Source organism: Aricia agestis, chromosome 11 (genome assembly GCF_905147365.1).
Source record: "Aricia agestis chromosome 11, ilAriAges1.1, whole genome shotgun sequence".
Taxonomy (NCBI): Eukaryota; Metazoa; Arthropoda; class Insecta; order Lepidoptera; family Lycaenidae; genus Aricia; species Aricia agestis.
Window position 1 is genome coordinate 3,841,954 of NC_056416.1, and position 16,973 is coordinate 3,858,926.

Here is a 16,973-nt window from a genome sequence, read left to right on the forward strand (position 1 = left end):
CACCATGCCCTAATGTCATGTTAAATCACCTAACACGGTGTTAATTTTAATTCCTGCTATGGAGGTCCGTTAAATATTTAACAGGCTGTTATATGAGTCAAAATAACAACTTTCAAAGACAATAATATGCAATATCAATAAAAGAATCTGTTTTGACTTTTGAGTCTTTCCGCCATGTTTCCGCTACGTCCTTATTATTAATTATTTTCATAGTTATGAATAATTACTTATTTTCACTTTGTCAAAAATTCAGCCTTCGGATTTTCCTTGACATTGCAAATATACTAACTTGTATCAAAATTACCAAACCGAAATAAGTAAACAAAAGTTTGTATTATGATTCATGTTTTTAGCTTTGACAGATAATAATTATTAACCTGGTAAATTAAGAAGAACTATTATAGCGTAACAAATGTATGCGATCAGTGATATTTTAATTTGGTCGCATTATCTACTATTATACTACTATGGAAGAAAGTGACACATAGCAGCAAACATGTCGTATTAATCTTGTACCATCGAGGAAGTTGATTCCTATGCAATTGACAGATCAACGTTATTTGGTTGAATATGTCAATTCAATGTTAATTGTGATCTGTCAGCTGGGTTTGACGAAAGCAAACAAACTACTTAGGTCCCCGATTTGCATAGGAATCAACTTCTCTGATAGTACATTGCAATTTCATCGCCTTATAACAAGAATGAACGAATTGATAGTTGTTCACTCGTTGTTCACTTAACATTGCATTTACTAATCCGCTGTTAAATTTTTACTGTGGGACATAAGTATTTTAACAGTCTGTTTAATTTTCCAAGGTCCGTTAAGTAATGCCTTGTTAGGATTTAACAAACAGATGTTGGTGAAATTGGGTCTTAGTCTACGCAAAAATATTGATGACTATGTCGCGGAACCCAGATTGGAAATTCCTGGATTATAATATTATAGTGTAATATCAGCTAATTTAACTTACTTGGTTGTTGCGGCGGGTGCGGGTGCGCGCGGGGCGGGGCGCTGCGCGGGCGGGCGAGGCGCGGGCGCGCGGGGCGCGGCGGGCTTTGCGGCCGGCTTCACGTCGCCGTTCGTCAGGGGCTTCTTCGTTTCCGCAGGCTTAGGTTTCGTTTCCTTGGGTTTAGACGGTGCGGCTGACAGGGGCGCTCGCGCCGGCGCCGTGCGGGGCGCGGCACGGGGTGCCGCCGCGGGCTTGGCGGCCGGGGCGGCGGACTTGGGAGCGGCGGGCTTGGGAGCGGCCGGGGCTGAGGCCTTCGCCGACGTCGGGGCCGACCGGGGAGCCGCCGGCTTAGGTGCCGGGCGGGCCGTGGCAGGGCGCGAGGCGGGGGCGGCGCGGGCCGGTGCGGCGGTCGTAGGTTTAGCCGCGGCCTTCGTCGCCGGCGCGACGGGCGAAGCTGCCGGCTTGGGCGTCGCAGGTTTGGGGGCGGGTTTCGCGGGCGTCGTTTTGGTAGCGGACGCGGGGGTCCGGGACGCGGCAGGGCGCGCGGCGGCCGGGGCGGGCGACTTGGTCGCGGTCGCGGTCGGTCGCTTCGTCGCCGAGCCCGGAGTTCGCGGCGGGGCGCTCGCTCCTAATTTCGTGGCGGTCTTCGTCGCCGACTTCGGCGCGGCCGCGGGCGATTTTTTGGGTGAAGCGGTCTCGGTGCTAGCGACGGCGGCTCCGGCGGCGGCCGCTCCGACTGCGGCGACGGCGGCGGCGCCGGCGATGGCGGCGGCGATGGGCGCGTCGTGGGCGGGGTCGGGCTGCACGGCGGGCGTGGGCGGGGGCGTGGCGCCGGGCGCAGCCTCCTCCGCCGCGATCTCACTGGACACGGGCACGCAGATCTCCTGCGCGTGGGACTCGGGGATGCCGATGTCGATGTCGGTGACTAGTTCGGTGCGGGTTCGGCTCTCGGGCACGATGTCGGGGGTAGGCGCGGCCTCGGGCTTGACATCGTCCGCGGGCGGGAGCTCCGCCGGGGCGGACGGGAGCTCCGCCGGGGCGGACGGGAGCTCCGCCGGGGCGGACGGGAGCTCCGCCGGGGCGGACGGGTGATCCGCCGGGGCGGGCGAGGCGACCAGCTCGACGGTCTGCGACGTGATTCCGTCCTGAACGGGGCTTGGGCTCGAAGGTACGGGCGGTTCGGTCAATCTCTCCGTCGCTTCCGATGGCGCACTTTCAATTTGGAAGGAGTCTATTCTCTGACATTCTTTCTCTGTTTCTATTTGAATACTTTCCTTCTGCTCCACGATTTCTTGAGCTTGCTCATTATCAATATTATCGCTGAAATCTAGAAGATTACTCTGTCGTTCTGCTGTTGAGTCGTCACTCGTAGGTGCAGCTTGACTGACCTCCTGCTCGCGTGGTACATCATCGATGTCGGTGCACAGCTGAAGTTCCTCCGGCGCGGGAGACTCGGTCGGGATCGGAGATTCTCGAGGCAGAGGAATCTCAGCCGGGAGAGGAGACGGCTCCCTCGAAACTTCCTTGACGGGGAGTGTCTCCAGTTGACAGACTGGTTCGTTTTGAATTTCCGGTTCGATATTATCGAGTAGGGGGGATTTCGAACCCAACATATCTTCTTCCACGTGTGAAGGTTCTGGTATGTGGTCTGTGGGTAGGGGGGACTCAGTTGGGAGGGGAGACTCTCTCGGAAGCGGTGATTCACTGGGTAGCAAGGTGTCATGTACCGGTTGGCAAGGTGAAGGGGAATCCCTCTGCAGTGACTCTTGTAGTACCTCTGGTTCGCTAGGTAGTAAAGAATCACGCGCCGGCGAAGGTTCCCGAAGCGGCGACGCCTCCTGGGGCAGCGGACTTTTACTGGGTACAGGAGACTCACTAGGGAGTGGAGATTCTACAGCTTGTGAGGAGAGCAGCTCATCTGAAGGTATTTGTGGTGTCTGTGATGGTGATTGTGATTGATTCTCTACAGGTTCAGCGGGTAGGGGAGATTTGCTGGACAATAATTCGCCAGCGACTTTTTCTTCTAACAATTCCGATTCGACATCCTCTCTCTGAGGCTCGTCATTGATTAAATCATTTTGTTGAGTTTCAGAGTTACAATGCACATCGACAATAATATTCTCGTGATTAACTTCCGGAGATATAGCATTCAATTGTTCCTCAGGTTCAGGTGACAGGGGAGATGTTTCAACATTATTCTCATCGATATTTGCTATTTCTGACACGATTTCGTTTTGATCATCTTCTAACTGCTTATTTGACAAACTTTCCACTTCCTCTGGATGCTGAACCTCATTGTCCTGGTGTAGGTCTTCCGACTTGCTATCCATTTCTATGTCCTGTGAACCTTCGTCTTGTGGAGTAGCCACTCTCAGATCTCTTTCACTTTCTGGGTCCAGCACATCCTCATTACTAAAACCTAGTTCCGAACTTTTGCCGTCAGGAATTTCCGGTATTTGTTCGAAAAGTAATTTGTGAGATTCGGGAGTGTCAGTTTGGACAACCGATTCTTGGGGTAAATTGCTATCAAAGTCTTGAGAGTAGTTTTGCATATTGTTGGATGAATCAAAATTGAAATCCACAAAGTTATTGCCCATAACTTCTCCGTGTTCAATATTTTGCTTCACAATATCATTGTTTGGTTCATCGTTGCAGACTTCTGTTTCTTTGCTCTCGGGGTTAATGTTTTCTTTCTCGTCCTCACCCAAGTTTTGACAGACACCATTTGTTGCTATGTCTTCGTCGTCACTCTCTGGCAAAGGTTGGACAGAATTGAGATCGACACATGCCTCAGGCTTTGCAAACCTTTCACATGTGTCATCATCTTTTTCTTGGTAAAAACTCATGCTCATTGGATCTCTCTCCTTGTTTTTCAGTCTTTCAAAAAGCTCCTCGTTGCCCTCAACACTAAATGGATTTGTTTCATGTGCTTGGAACACCTGTAAAAAGATGATTCTTGAATTATTTTGAACAATTAATGTGATCTTTACATGAATGTTGAAATCATATTTTATTTAAAAAGATACTAAATTTAGAAACCATTTCTTTTCATATAGCTCATATATATATATATATATATATATATATATATATATATAAATATAAAAATGATTTTTCAATTGTGTTAGTAACGCTAAAACTCGAAAACGGCTGAACGGATCGGGATAATTCTAGTCTCAAAATATTCGTAGAAGTCCGGGAAGGATTTAAAGTGACACGAAGTTTACCGGGACAGCTAGTAGCATAATAACTAATAAGTATCATCATAATAAGTACAAGTACCTGAATGTTGCAAAAGTCTGTGGTATCTTTTTGTATCCTTTCAAAATCTTGTATGAGGCTTGTATCTTTAATTTTGTCTTGTTCATTGTCCACATCGAATCCAAAGCCCAAACTGTCCATTGTGTTTTTGCTGTTGCCATTCAAATGTTCCGTAACACCTTCCATTGACAAATTCTGAAATTATGTAAGTTAGATTATAAAATATGAGATGCAAATTGTATAGATTAAGACAAGATTATTAAAATCCTAAATTTTAAAGAACATGTAGACACATTTGACTATATATTTTATGAATCCATAAACATCCTACACACTGGCCCATGAAAGAAATGTGAACAAACGCTTGCTTGTCTTTTAGTCCCCATGATGCTATAAACAGCTGCATATTAAATCACGGTTAGACATCATTTAATTAGATTGATAGTGTATGGAAAGTTTTCTTTTAAGACTATGTTTTAAAAAAAGGTACATTGACAGTATTATTACAAAGTTTTAAAGAATTATTAAATAGCTTACATGATGCCCATTCAACTGATCACAGTTATCAAGTTCTGCGGGTCTGATATGTGCTTCAGTCTCAAACTGTGCCTCCTCAGGCAGCTCAATGTCGTCCATCGGTAATGGCTTCCGAGGTGATTCAGCCAGCAGCAGATCCGAGCCGGCCACTCCGCCTGGCACGAACACAGGTGCGTCGGGGTTCAAAGGTGAACTGTTCATGTCTACAGAGCTGCTTTCCCAAGCTGACTGTGAATTGAAAATACATATTATGTTCTGTTATTTTATGCTTTTGTATATATAGTTTTTTGAGCTGCTTTTGCATTTTTGAACCTGCTATCAAATAATTTAGTTCAATAAAATTAATCAAGTGACAAATTAATATTATGCTAAATTCATTTTTCTTTCTTGGTCATTTCCTAAATGACACATGAATTGTAATCATCATAATGTATACTAGCTTTATCTCACAACTAGCTATTTGACGGAGCATTGCTCGGTATTCAATAGAACACGAATAAAATTACATTTTCTAAAAATTAATCCTATCTAGATCGATTTATCGCCCCCGAAACCCCCTATATACTAAATTTAATGAAAATCGTTGGAGCCGATTCCGAGATTCCAATTATATATATGTATACGTATACATAATTATGTATATATATATATATATATATATATATATATATATATATATATATATATATAATTGGAATCTCGGATATATTATATTCTGGTATATATTATATATCAGAATTGCTTGTTTAACCCTCTGTGTACGAGGTGGAGTATGACATACAAAAAATTTATAGCATTTTTAAACGAAAAAAGTATGCGAGTTGGTTTCCTCAATAGCTGCAAATAAGATGTTGCTGCTTTAATTTCTACCAAATATTCAGTCCTATGTCTATCACCAATTCTGTTACATGTGTTTAAAGTGCGCTTGGGTATCACATACCCCACCTAGTACAGCACGTAGCTAAAAAAGTAAGTGTAACTTCTTTTGTTTTTATTTATTTATATGTTTAATTTGGTGTTTAACTTGATTAAATATTATTTTCTGGTATAAGTTTTGCTAAAAATTACTCGGTTATCGAAAAAAATTATATTTTACGAGCACTGACTGAAGAAGATGATGATTGTGACGCTGAGCTAATGAATTCCGAACAAGAATCGGCTGGTAATGAAGATCAAATCAGTGATACCAGATATGGCCTAAACTAATATATAGGAATACTGGGCACATTTGCAAAAAATATAATATGTCCATTATTATGTATTTTACATATTAATTTTTGTGTCTAAAATTAATATGTAAAATTTTAAATTGATATTATAAATAGGTTAAAACTAGGTATACTATAGTCTTAGAAATTGAGAAAAATTTGATTGTAATAGGTTCCATTTTATTTTTGTACATAAGAAAACGTATACGTGGGAGAGCCATGCTTCGGCACGAATGGGCCGGCTCGACTGGATAAATACCACGTTCTCACAGAAAACCGGCGTGAAACAGCGCTTGCGCTGTGTTTCGCCGAGTGAGTGAGTTTACCGGAGGCCCAATCCCCTAACCCCTACCCTATTCCCTTCCCTTCCCTTCCCTACCCTCCCCTATTACCCTATTCCCTCTTAAAAGGCCGGCAACGCACTTGCAGCTCTTCTGATGCTGCGAGTGTCCATGGGCGACGGAAGTTGCTTTCCATCAGGTGACCCGTTTGCTCGTTTGCCCCCTTATTTAATAAAAAAAAAAAAAAAAAAAAAAAAAAAACAAGATTGCATAGTTAATAGTTTCAAGAAAAAGTCAAGTTTTTGTATTTTTGCTTATAAAATGTATTGAATTTATTTTACTTAAACCAATTAGATATATTATTATACGGATATACGGATTTAACTGCCTTTTATTGTTCGGGTATGTCACACCCCACCTAGTACAGCATGGTGAGATTAGTCACCTAGTACACAGAGGGTTAAAGATGTAAGGTATCTCCAGAATTGCTTGTTTAAAGATGTAAGATATCTCCATTGCTGTATTTATTCTTAACTGACTGTCAAGTGTCAGCCACTAAATGTGAGAGGGCACACATACAATTTTGCATGCTAGTTGTGGAAAATGTATATTATATGTACGGATAAATAATGAATTATTGCATAAGGGTGAAGCCAAACAAGCATATTTGCAACACTGCTCGCGCTCCCCCCAAACTGAATTCGGTCGGTATAATGCATGTGAGCTGCCAGACAACTCATTTCGCGTTGTCGTGTGAATCAAACAGGACTTTTGTATGAAACTAAAAAGCAGCAGAAATTCTGCGACTCACAACTATAAATACATACATAATAAAAATATGATCACTAACATATTTTATATTTAAAATAAGAATTCTAAACAAACATAAAATTGTGATTGCTTTAAAAACAATATGATAAATTATAAAACTTACAAACATTGGATTTTGTTTTGGTTGTCAAGGGGAAGATTTGTGATGATGTAATAACTCTTCAATATAATATTCCGAAGCATTAAGTTCAATTTGTATTCACAAAACATATTTTATTCAGCTGCCAATAATGATTCATTGTGATTGGTAAGCCGCTGATGTCAATATTATTTTTACTTCAATACATTATAATATAGCACAACAATTTCAACTACAAATGTGTAGCACACAACAAAGAATGTGTAAGATGATATTATGTTACTTTTTGTTTGAATGGGGCATGGGCATACTTTTTTGAAGAGCAGGTGTATAACAAGGAGCCATGTGCATGCCACAAGTAATTAGAGCTTTACAATATACGAACATAGGTGTCACTATTATGACTATACTATATTATGTATTTTTGTATGCATAGGTACTTACTACTTGTTTTATAATCTAAAGTTACTTTACTCACGAATGTATAATAATATACTTTCCCGAGAATTTAACTTCAACTTTATTGACATTTGAAACACTCTGTATGCTACACTCGGCGTTTCCAAGAACTGATAGTGTCAGTAAAACAATAAACATTGATCCAGGAATGTTTCACACAAGGAAAACTACACAACGAAACATGGGCCACGTCAGGTACTCACGTTGTCTTGACCAGGTGTCTCCGAGCGCGGGGCTTCGTCTACCTCCTCTGCTGCCTGTTCGCGCTCCCCTTCGCCCTTGTAGTAGTTCCACTCGTCCTCGGACTCCTCGCCACTCTCAGCTACATTATCCACCAGACCGCCGTCGATTTGATTCGCCTCCACTGCACAATAAATACAGTTTATTACACACGTTATACCCTGCACGCAACAGGTGACCCGTGAGTCCGTGACACACCCTTGCGGAGCCCTTTTTCGAGCACACCCTAGACCGCACTACGTCAGCGACGAGTATAAAAAGACGTTAACGAAATAACGACGAAAACCGCGCGATAACAACTTTAATTACCGGTCGCGAATTCAAACTCGCGAGACACTTCGCAGACGCCATTTCGCTAACGTCTCGCCAGACACACCCGAGTCTCAAGCGAATTTGTTACAATCTTAGACAATTATAGACGAGGAAGCTACCGACGTAGGACTTCTGAAACTACTGGGGGATGCGCCTCGATGCGATCGTTCTATTTCCAGAACACCGCTCCACATGAATCAACACTAAAATAACCTTTCACTAATTATTTTTAACTTAATCACAACATCCAGGCGGAGTAGCGACACGTACCACACGGTAATTTCAGCGTACACAATATTCCTCGCTACCGGCGAATAGTTGGCTCGAAACGATTAAAAAATGTGGACAAAAGCCGTTCAAAACAGTGGAACGACGTGCGAGAGTTGTACAGGGCGATAAGCGTTCGATGAGCGACTGCGAGCACGCGGAGAGGGACGGCACGATCGACGACACGCGATAGCGGGGCGCGAGCCGCGAGGTGAGGCGATTCCGAGTGACGTGCTCCCGAATCCCGTATCGATGGTGATCCTTGAAATTCCTGAATCGTATTTCTGGATGCTTTTACATTTTGCAATGGATTAACATTATAAACTTAATTTGCAAAGTAAAAAGATTAGATGCTACTAATAAAGCAATAGCAAAACTAACATGCTAACGGGACGAACGACTATTACAATATTTTTAGCCGCTTCATACTTGCGTAAACATAATAATATTATGTTATTATTCTCTCATCGTTTGTACATGCTGCCAAAAATAGCTAGGTTATAGGAACTCTAAAATACTATTATTGTAAGAATATTATTAAATATTATACAATTAATGCAATTAGGGAATGTTATTATTCGACAAATTTGCTATTCGAATAATTCGAATAATTTTTAAAAATTGTCGAATATATTCGAATATATTCGAATATTTCGTATTTTATGAAAAATTGGTATTTAACACATAAATAAAAGAACCATATTGAGTTTTAGCATTTTTATTTAAAAAGAATTAGTATTTATTTAACAAATCGTTTGTTATATAATTATAAGTTAAAGTTTAACAATCGTAAAAACTAAATATTTTTAAAATCGACGAAATAATGTTTCAAACCGTTAATGTGAAGCATGCACACCTTGAACAATTGAATCGAAAATTCGTGTAATTAAAAAAAACAATATCCTGAGTTGATATTTTTTATGTTTTATTTAGAAACTCTTGCTATCTCAATTCTTTACAACTTACGTAAACTTATACATCGAATAACTATGCCTTCTGTTTTAAAAAACCATAATATTTATTGTTACATAATATAAAAACAGAGAATTTTGATTACGTAATACGTATACGCTGCTTAAATAACATTTTAATGAAGGTAAGTAAATAGTAATTTAAATAGATCTCAATTTTTAAAATCTGTCGTAATTTGAGATCATGGAGATAAAGTTACATTAAATTTTTTAAAATAAAAAATTGTAAATATTTATTATAATATTTTACGAAACAGTTTTGACATGTTTTCATTTTTTTTTACTTCAATTTCCGAGTAATCTAATAATAGATAAAAATACTTTAAAATAAACAAAAAAATATGAATACGTTACATTTATAAATAATAATAAAAATCATCACAGCATAACAATCAGTCTTACAACAAGAAATCACATAATAGGTATTAATTTGTTTGACAATTTAAATATAGCCATAATCAACAACTTTTTGATAAAAAAATCAAAACAATAATAACAATCGGACCTTACAATTAAGTAGAAATATTATAATATACTTTTAATGTTTTTTCAGTCTTTGATAGTGAGATCTAAGAAAACTTAGGCAATCTAAAGTATCGTCATTTAACCGCGTTCTTAGTTTATTGCAAATATAACCTGTGGACGAAAAAACCCTCTCGGCTTCTACGCTTGTTGGTGGGATAGTCATTAATAAGTCATATACTAGATCCAAATATTCACTTCTTGGCCCCCCTCTATCAAACAATGCCGTTTGGATACGTAAAATAGTTTCCAAGTCGTCAGAATCTACGTTGGTTGATGTCGATGGTGTTGACAAACATGCATCTATCTTTTTTCTTAATTGGTCTTCTAATGGCAATGATTTTTCGTTTCTTTTTTCTTCTTGATATAAGCTGAGGACTACGTCATCTTCATCAGAGTCTATCGATTCAATTTCCCCAGGGCGAAAATATGTTTTTATAATGTCCATTATAAATTTTAAGATGGTGCTAAATGAAGGATTTTCGAAGGTATCGCATGAACTTTCTGCATAAAAATTTATGGGGCTATGTAGGTATTTAAGAGTTCCAACAATTTTAGGTTGTCTGCGTTGAATAATCCTGGTTTTTAAAGCCTCTTTTAACTGGAGAGATATAATATTATTTCTTTCGCTTAGTTCGTCGATCATAAATTTCAAAGCAGTCTCTGCAGTCAGCATGTTCGCATCTTCGCTACATATTGCTTTTACCGTAGCTTTTATAATATTTAAAGCTTCTGAAATGTCTTTTAAAATATCAATTTCAATGCTGTTGAAAGTAGTATCGTTTTTTAAATCGATCAAAGCTTTCATTACACCATCTTTTATGGCTAAAAATCTTGATATCATGTCTGCCAGGCTACTCCAACGCGTTTTGCAGTCCAATATGAGACCTAACTGTTTTCCTTCAGTTTCCAGATATGAGTTTAAATGATCAGTTTTAGTGGGCGAATATTTAAAGTACTTTACTACTTGTCTTACTTTAGATATTAATTCTTTGTAAACTGTAAGTGGAGGTCTAGTAGTATTTTCTATGAATGGTGCAAATCCATCATCACCGCTCTCACTTTCCGAATCATCACTTTCGTTAAGTTCGGCTGTATAACTTATGTCCATATCGTCCGTGTTTTGATCTTTATATAAAACGTCTAAAACAGCTAACTGAATTCCATGCGCCAAACACAGTTGGCTTTGAGCTGTAATTCTCTGGCCTAAAGATTGCATAACTCGGGCACCATCTGTGACGATGCACACAACGTCTTCTTCCAGAGAAAGTCCGAATTCAATAAGTTTATCTGTCAAAACATTATGACAGTTTATTGCAGTGCCCCGACCGTTTATTTTTGACAGCCCTAAGTTTCTAAAGGGCTTGTTACAAAATTTTTGTGAATGGATGTTGACATTCATGTATCTTTTATTTCTCGTAGATGTCCACTCATCAAGGCTGACCGAAAATTTCTGTTTTTTTTTCATTTCAATTATTTCAATTTTTAGTTCTTCTTTCAGTTGGGCATGTTTCTTCATAACTATCATCTTTATTGCATTAGGTGTTGCAGGTAAATTATAATTACTTTTTTTGAAAAGATTTCTCAGTGTTTCAGACGTTGCAAATACTCGAAAAGGTAATCCGTCCAATGCAGTCATTTTCGATACGGCAGACTGCAAATTATCTTCCTTCTGCTCAAAATAGTCCCCAATTTTTCGTTTTTTAGAACTATTTAAATTGGATGAAGCTTCACCTATTTGAGAAGAACTGGCTTCAACTTCTTTTTTATTTGTAAGGTCCATAGAATGAACTAGTTTTAGATGGTTACGAAGGGGAGTAGTAGATTTACAGGTCTTCAGTATTTTTTTACATAATTGGCATTCCGCATATGATCCATCTGTAGAGCGAAGAAAATATTGCCAAACAGACGACTTTTCAACTACGCCACGGGGATTTTTTTCGAAAATGATTTTGTCTGCGTTTTTTGAAGCCGCCATTATGTTGCGCTAGTCAATATTTATCTGAAAAAAAATAATAAATTTACATTTTTTAAATTTCTAAGTTCAATCGAGAATATTATGGATATATGAATATGTACTAAAATTTTTATAAACCGATATATATTATATAAATATATTTTGTACACCTGTGTTTGAAAAAAAATACAAATGGAAAAAATATTTATTTGGCGCTTTAATGAAAGCTTTAGTTTTAAAAAATGGCAAGTCAGTGTACGAGAGTATCAGGGAATTGTATTATTTAGCCTATTTTAATAACAAATCATTTATTGCGAAAAATTTGAATAACCTGGCAGGCGTCTAAAACATTTATGATGGATACGTGGCTTTCGCTTCTTAAAAAGAGCTCAATATACATTAAAAATCGGTACTCACCTTACACTCCACTCTTATAAAAGTTGAAACAAACACTTTAACACTAAAACATATTTATTTAATATCTATTTAATATCACTATTCACTAGCGACATGCGCATCGTTATCGAGAAGCGACTCAACTGACAAAAGACAAGATGGCGTCGCATATTTGAAACTGCGCGTGAGCGTGGCGTCTTTCCGGTGTTGCCAGTAAAAATATTTACGTATTATGTTTACTGAAATATAATCAGCAAGATTGTATTTGTATCGAAATCAGTATTACGTAACATTTTTTTTTGCACACAAATTAGAAATGTTGAATTTTTAATTTATCTTTACAATGCATTAATAGTGATTCTTTAATAAAAACAAAGTACAGACTGAATTGGCAAGCGACAAGATCATGTCGTTCTGAACGACGGTGATCATGGCATCTTTTCGGTGTTGCAAATAAAAAATATACACCAATTATTTGGTTTTAGTTAAGAATATGTAAAAAATTAAATACCCCTAATACATTATAATAACCGTAGTAAATAAATTACAGTAGACTTCCGCTAATCCGGCCCCTGTCTAATCAGGTACCGGCGGCGTTAATTTAGGTACATAAATATTATTTTGCCCAATCTTTACAAAGGTACGTATTTTTTTATGACGGTGCATGTTACGAATAATAAAAACTAAGGAAACATAAGTCCCATACTATTACCGTTTTAAATTTGGTTCCTTTCGAACTGTCATGCAACGTCACTTTTTTGACAAGTATTGTGGAGCATGTTTTTTGACGGAGTTACTTTTCCTTAGTTTTTATTATTCGTAGGGTGCATGCAACGGTAACGATTACAGATTGCTGATAAGTAACTTGCTTTAGGAAAATAGTTTGTAGTTAAGATAAAACCTTATTATTAAAACATTGTGATTTTCATGTATTTTAATCTGTGAAATGTATGGAGTTCTCTATAATCCGACAAATCCGCTAATCCGACATGGCCGTGCAAAAGGTTTGTCGGATTATCGAGTACCTACCGTAATATTATAAGGTAATATCAGATATAATTGTGTTTAGAAACATTGCCAGATTAATTTTTATAACATATTATTGTTAGTTTCAAGGTTTGTTTTATACATAAGCATGTATGGAAAAATATTAGTACTATTCGAATTATTCGAAAAATTGTGGTCGAATTATTCGAATAATAAAATCGTCGAATATTCGAATAAAACGAATATTCGAATATTCGAATAACATACCCTAAATGCAATGCATTAATAAGAAAAAAATAAGATTTAGCTTTGTATCGCAATTTTTTATCAACGCCCATTCTATTTATAGCACCATTAACATTCTAAAATATCTCACTCATCAAAATATACGCGTAGTTTAATAATATGACAAAAATGCGAACAGCTGATAACTTTATCGACTATTCACACCTTTCTCTGTCAAAGGGCCATCACTAGCGCTGTCACGGGCCGGCACTCGGCAGCCGGGCGAGCGGGGTGCGCGGGCCGCGGCCGCGGCGGGGGAGGACTCAGGAGCGGACTCAGGACTCGCGGGGATAAACCGACACGGCTCGAAACTATTTTTTACGATTCACATAAAAATAGTTTCTTTTCATTACATAAACATTTTATGGCTGTATGTAGATTGATATTGTGTTGTATTTAATTAATAATAAGGACTAATATCCCTCGGTTTACTTATGTGCCTTACTAATTATCAGTTATTTGCATATTATTTACGCGCATGCCCGTTACGTGGATTTAAAAAGGATGAGTCGCACACTGACACTGGTAAATTCAACATAAGTACCTACTTTGGAGGTTCTATCTCAGTTATTTATACAGCTGTCTTATAAGTTCAAAGTTTTAGTTAACTTTAACTACTTATTTATTATAGTTTATTCCTAATTTTACTATCACTCTTAAACATTTCTTAAATCCTTTTGTGTTGTGTCTGCACATTGTAAATTGTAATACTAAGGTTGGGTTGCACCAACTAACTTTAACTGTAACTTTAACTACAATCACACTACAATGCAAAATGTCAAATCTTTAGTTAAAGTTAAAAATGGACGCCATCAAGACGCCATATTTAAACATAACCATAGAGCTCGACAAGGTTTTAAATGCACGTGGCGAAAAAAGGAACTAACGCTGTCATCATACAAAAACGCCATTTTTGACAGTTCTCCTTTACCAGCAGCGCCCACGTTCATTTATAATCTTGTTGGACCAGCTGTCATTTGTCAATTTCTCCGGTCAAAGTTAAGGTTAAAGCTAAATTTAGGCTTAACTATAACTTTAACCACGCCTCTGGTGCAACCCACCCTAAGTAATTCCATAATCAAAACTGCCTAATATTCTTTAGGACTCTTTTGCGTGTGTTCAGACCAAACTGACTATACGCCGCCGAATGTGAGCAGGTTCACTGTGAGCCCCAGTAAACATGAGTGCTGAGTGAACATGAAAATATACGGTATCGAATGTCCGCGCCTACGCCTAGCGTAATGGCGTATTGTCGGTTAGGTGTGAACGAAAAAGTGAATTTGTACGGAAACACAATAAACTGCGTAACGTTGGCTCACATTCGGCGGCTCACAGTCGGTTTCGTGTGAACACGGCCTTATTCTTAAGAGTTACGCCACCTGCGTAGCTAGCACGGGGTTTCCCAGTCGATTCTTCGGAAGAAAGTAATGGCAGTTTCTTTCCCATGTCTACATATCTTATTCCCGAGCATGGCACCACCCATCGACTTGAGTTTCAGTGGACAAAGACAAGAAACTCTTTCCATAGCAACCATCAAAGCAACGGCAATTTTTTTTTTGACATTTAGTGTCTTGGTTCTTTTTTTTTAATTATGGCACCTCGGCTATAAAACCATGGCCAGTGTCGAGTAAATGGCGGCAAATTCAAAAAATCGACGTGCAGCAACCCTGTCTATAGCCGGAATTATAGTTTTGATCTACGAAATACGAAAAATAAAAACTAAGTAACTTTATTATTCGTAGTTTGTAGATCAAAACTATAATTCCGGCTATAGACAGGGTTGCTATACATCGATTTTTTTTAATTTGCTGCCATTTACTCGACACTAGCCATGGTTTTATAGCCAAGTGCCATCAGGCGCGGTCCGAAGGGGGGGTCACAGGGGCACACACATGACCACCCCCAAAATCTAGGGTAAAATTGAAAAATTTCAAAATCATGCTAATTAATAAAAGAAAATATCTAGCTATCCCCTAGTCACCACTTCGTCCGACCTTAGACAGCTGCTGTGAACCCAGAAACGTCCGAGGGCGCAGATAAAAAACCCCCCCAAAATTTCAGGCTGCGACCGCGCCTGAGTGCCATAATAAAAATAAAAAAAGAATCAAGAAACTAAATGTCATAAGCGGTTCGTCATGCTTGACTTATAGATTTTCAAAAGCGGAAGATATCGAGATACGAAAGAAACTTTTTCTCCAGTGTTTTTCCGGTAAAACTGTCAAAATTTAGTTTCTTTCGTTTGTCTACGTGCTTGTGCTAGCTATGCTGCACCAGTAACAAGTAACAACAGACCTTAAGAGTCCGGGTGCCATCGCAATTCTCATACAAACGTAATACCAATATCATTTCCTATACGAGAATATTTCCCATATTGGAATCTACGTAATTACTATCTTAAACTAAATAATAATTACTCAAATATGGTAAATATTCTCGTATGGGAAATTATCTTGGTATTACGTTTATAAATATGAAAACTACGATGGCACCCGGACTCTTAAGTAGACCTTTTCGCAACCCTATTACGACAAGCCTAAATTGGACCTGATTAAAGAAGATTTGTGGTCACAGCGTATGACGGGCAATGTCCGCACACTACAATTTCGGCGTCACAACTCACATGCGAATTGCACAACCACGAAAGTGATTGCAACATGCTCCTTTATTATTCAAGGAAAGTAGGTACTTTTTTGCAATACTTTCATAACAGAATTTCTCCAAAAACAGCTCGTAGAATTGACGTTATTTCGCACAAAAATGTTTGCTTTTATCGCTCTAAAAAAAGGGCTAAAATGGTCACAAGTCACAACTCACATTTAGCAATTCCTCTCAATCAATTCACAAAACGAATTGTCAAAACTGTTAGTCACGAATATCAAATTAGTACGAATTTAGATTTTAGACATCTGAAATGCAATTAGGTTGGGTTGCACCAGAGGCGTGGTTAAAGTTAAAGTTATGGTTGACAGATGACAGCTGGTCCGACAAGACTTGAAATGCGACGTGGGCGGGGGCGCTGCTGGTAAAGGAGAACTGTCAAAAATGGCGTTTTTGTATGATGACAGCGTTAGTTCCTTTTTTCGCCACGTGCATCTAAAGCCTTGTCGAGCTCAAGTTTATGGTTAAATATGGCGTCCATTTTGACTTTAACCAAAGATTTGACATTTTGCATTGTAGTTATAGTTATAGTAAAAGTTACAGTTATAGTTAACGTTAGTTGGTGCAACCCAACCTTAGAGTGTCAATTTTGCGACTTTTTTTTTAATGAAATAAGGGGGCAAACGAGCAAACTGGCCACCTGATGGAAAGCAACTTCCGTCGCCCATGGACACTCGCAGCATCAGAAGAGCTGCAGGTGCGTTGCCGGCCTTTTAAGAGGGAGTAGGGTAATAGGGGAGGGTAGGGATGGGAAGGGAAGGGAATAGGGGAA

The 16,973-nt window shown here is 38.8% G+C and overlaps 1 protein-coding gene across 3 annotated transcripts in view; it reads right to left on the bottom strand.

Annotated features, from left to right (window-relative positions):
- LOC121732113 (SH3 domain-containing protein C23A1.17-like) overlaps window positions 1–16,973 on the bottom strand; it is a 114,067-nt gene that overhangs the window by 2,388 nt on the left and 94,706 nt on the right. Inside the window, exons 10-14 of one of the 3 annotated variants that reach the window (XM_042121909.1) lie at window positions 7,810–7,970; window positions 4,749–4,976; window positions 4,233–4,406; window positions 2,056–3,889; window positions 972–1,992 (exon numbers count right to left, since the gene is read on the bottom strand). In XM_042121909.1, the coding sequence (XP_041977843.1) occupies window positions 972–1,992; window positions 2,056–3,889; window positions 4,233–4,406; window positions 4,749–4,976; window positions 7,810–7,970 (3,418 nt within the window). Of the gene's footprint in view, window positions 1–971; window positions 3,890–4,232; window positions 4,407–4,748; window positions 4,977–7,809; window positions 7,971–16,973 lie in introns of all 3 variants that reach the window. The other 2 variants (XM_042121908.1, XM_042121907.1) reach the window with 2 other exon arrangements.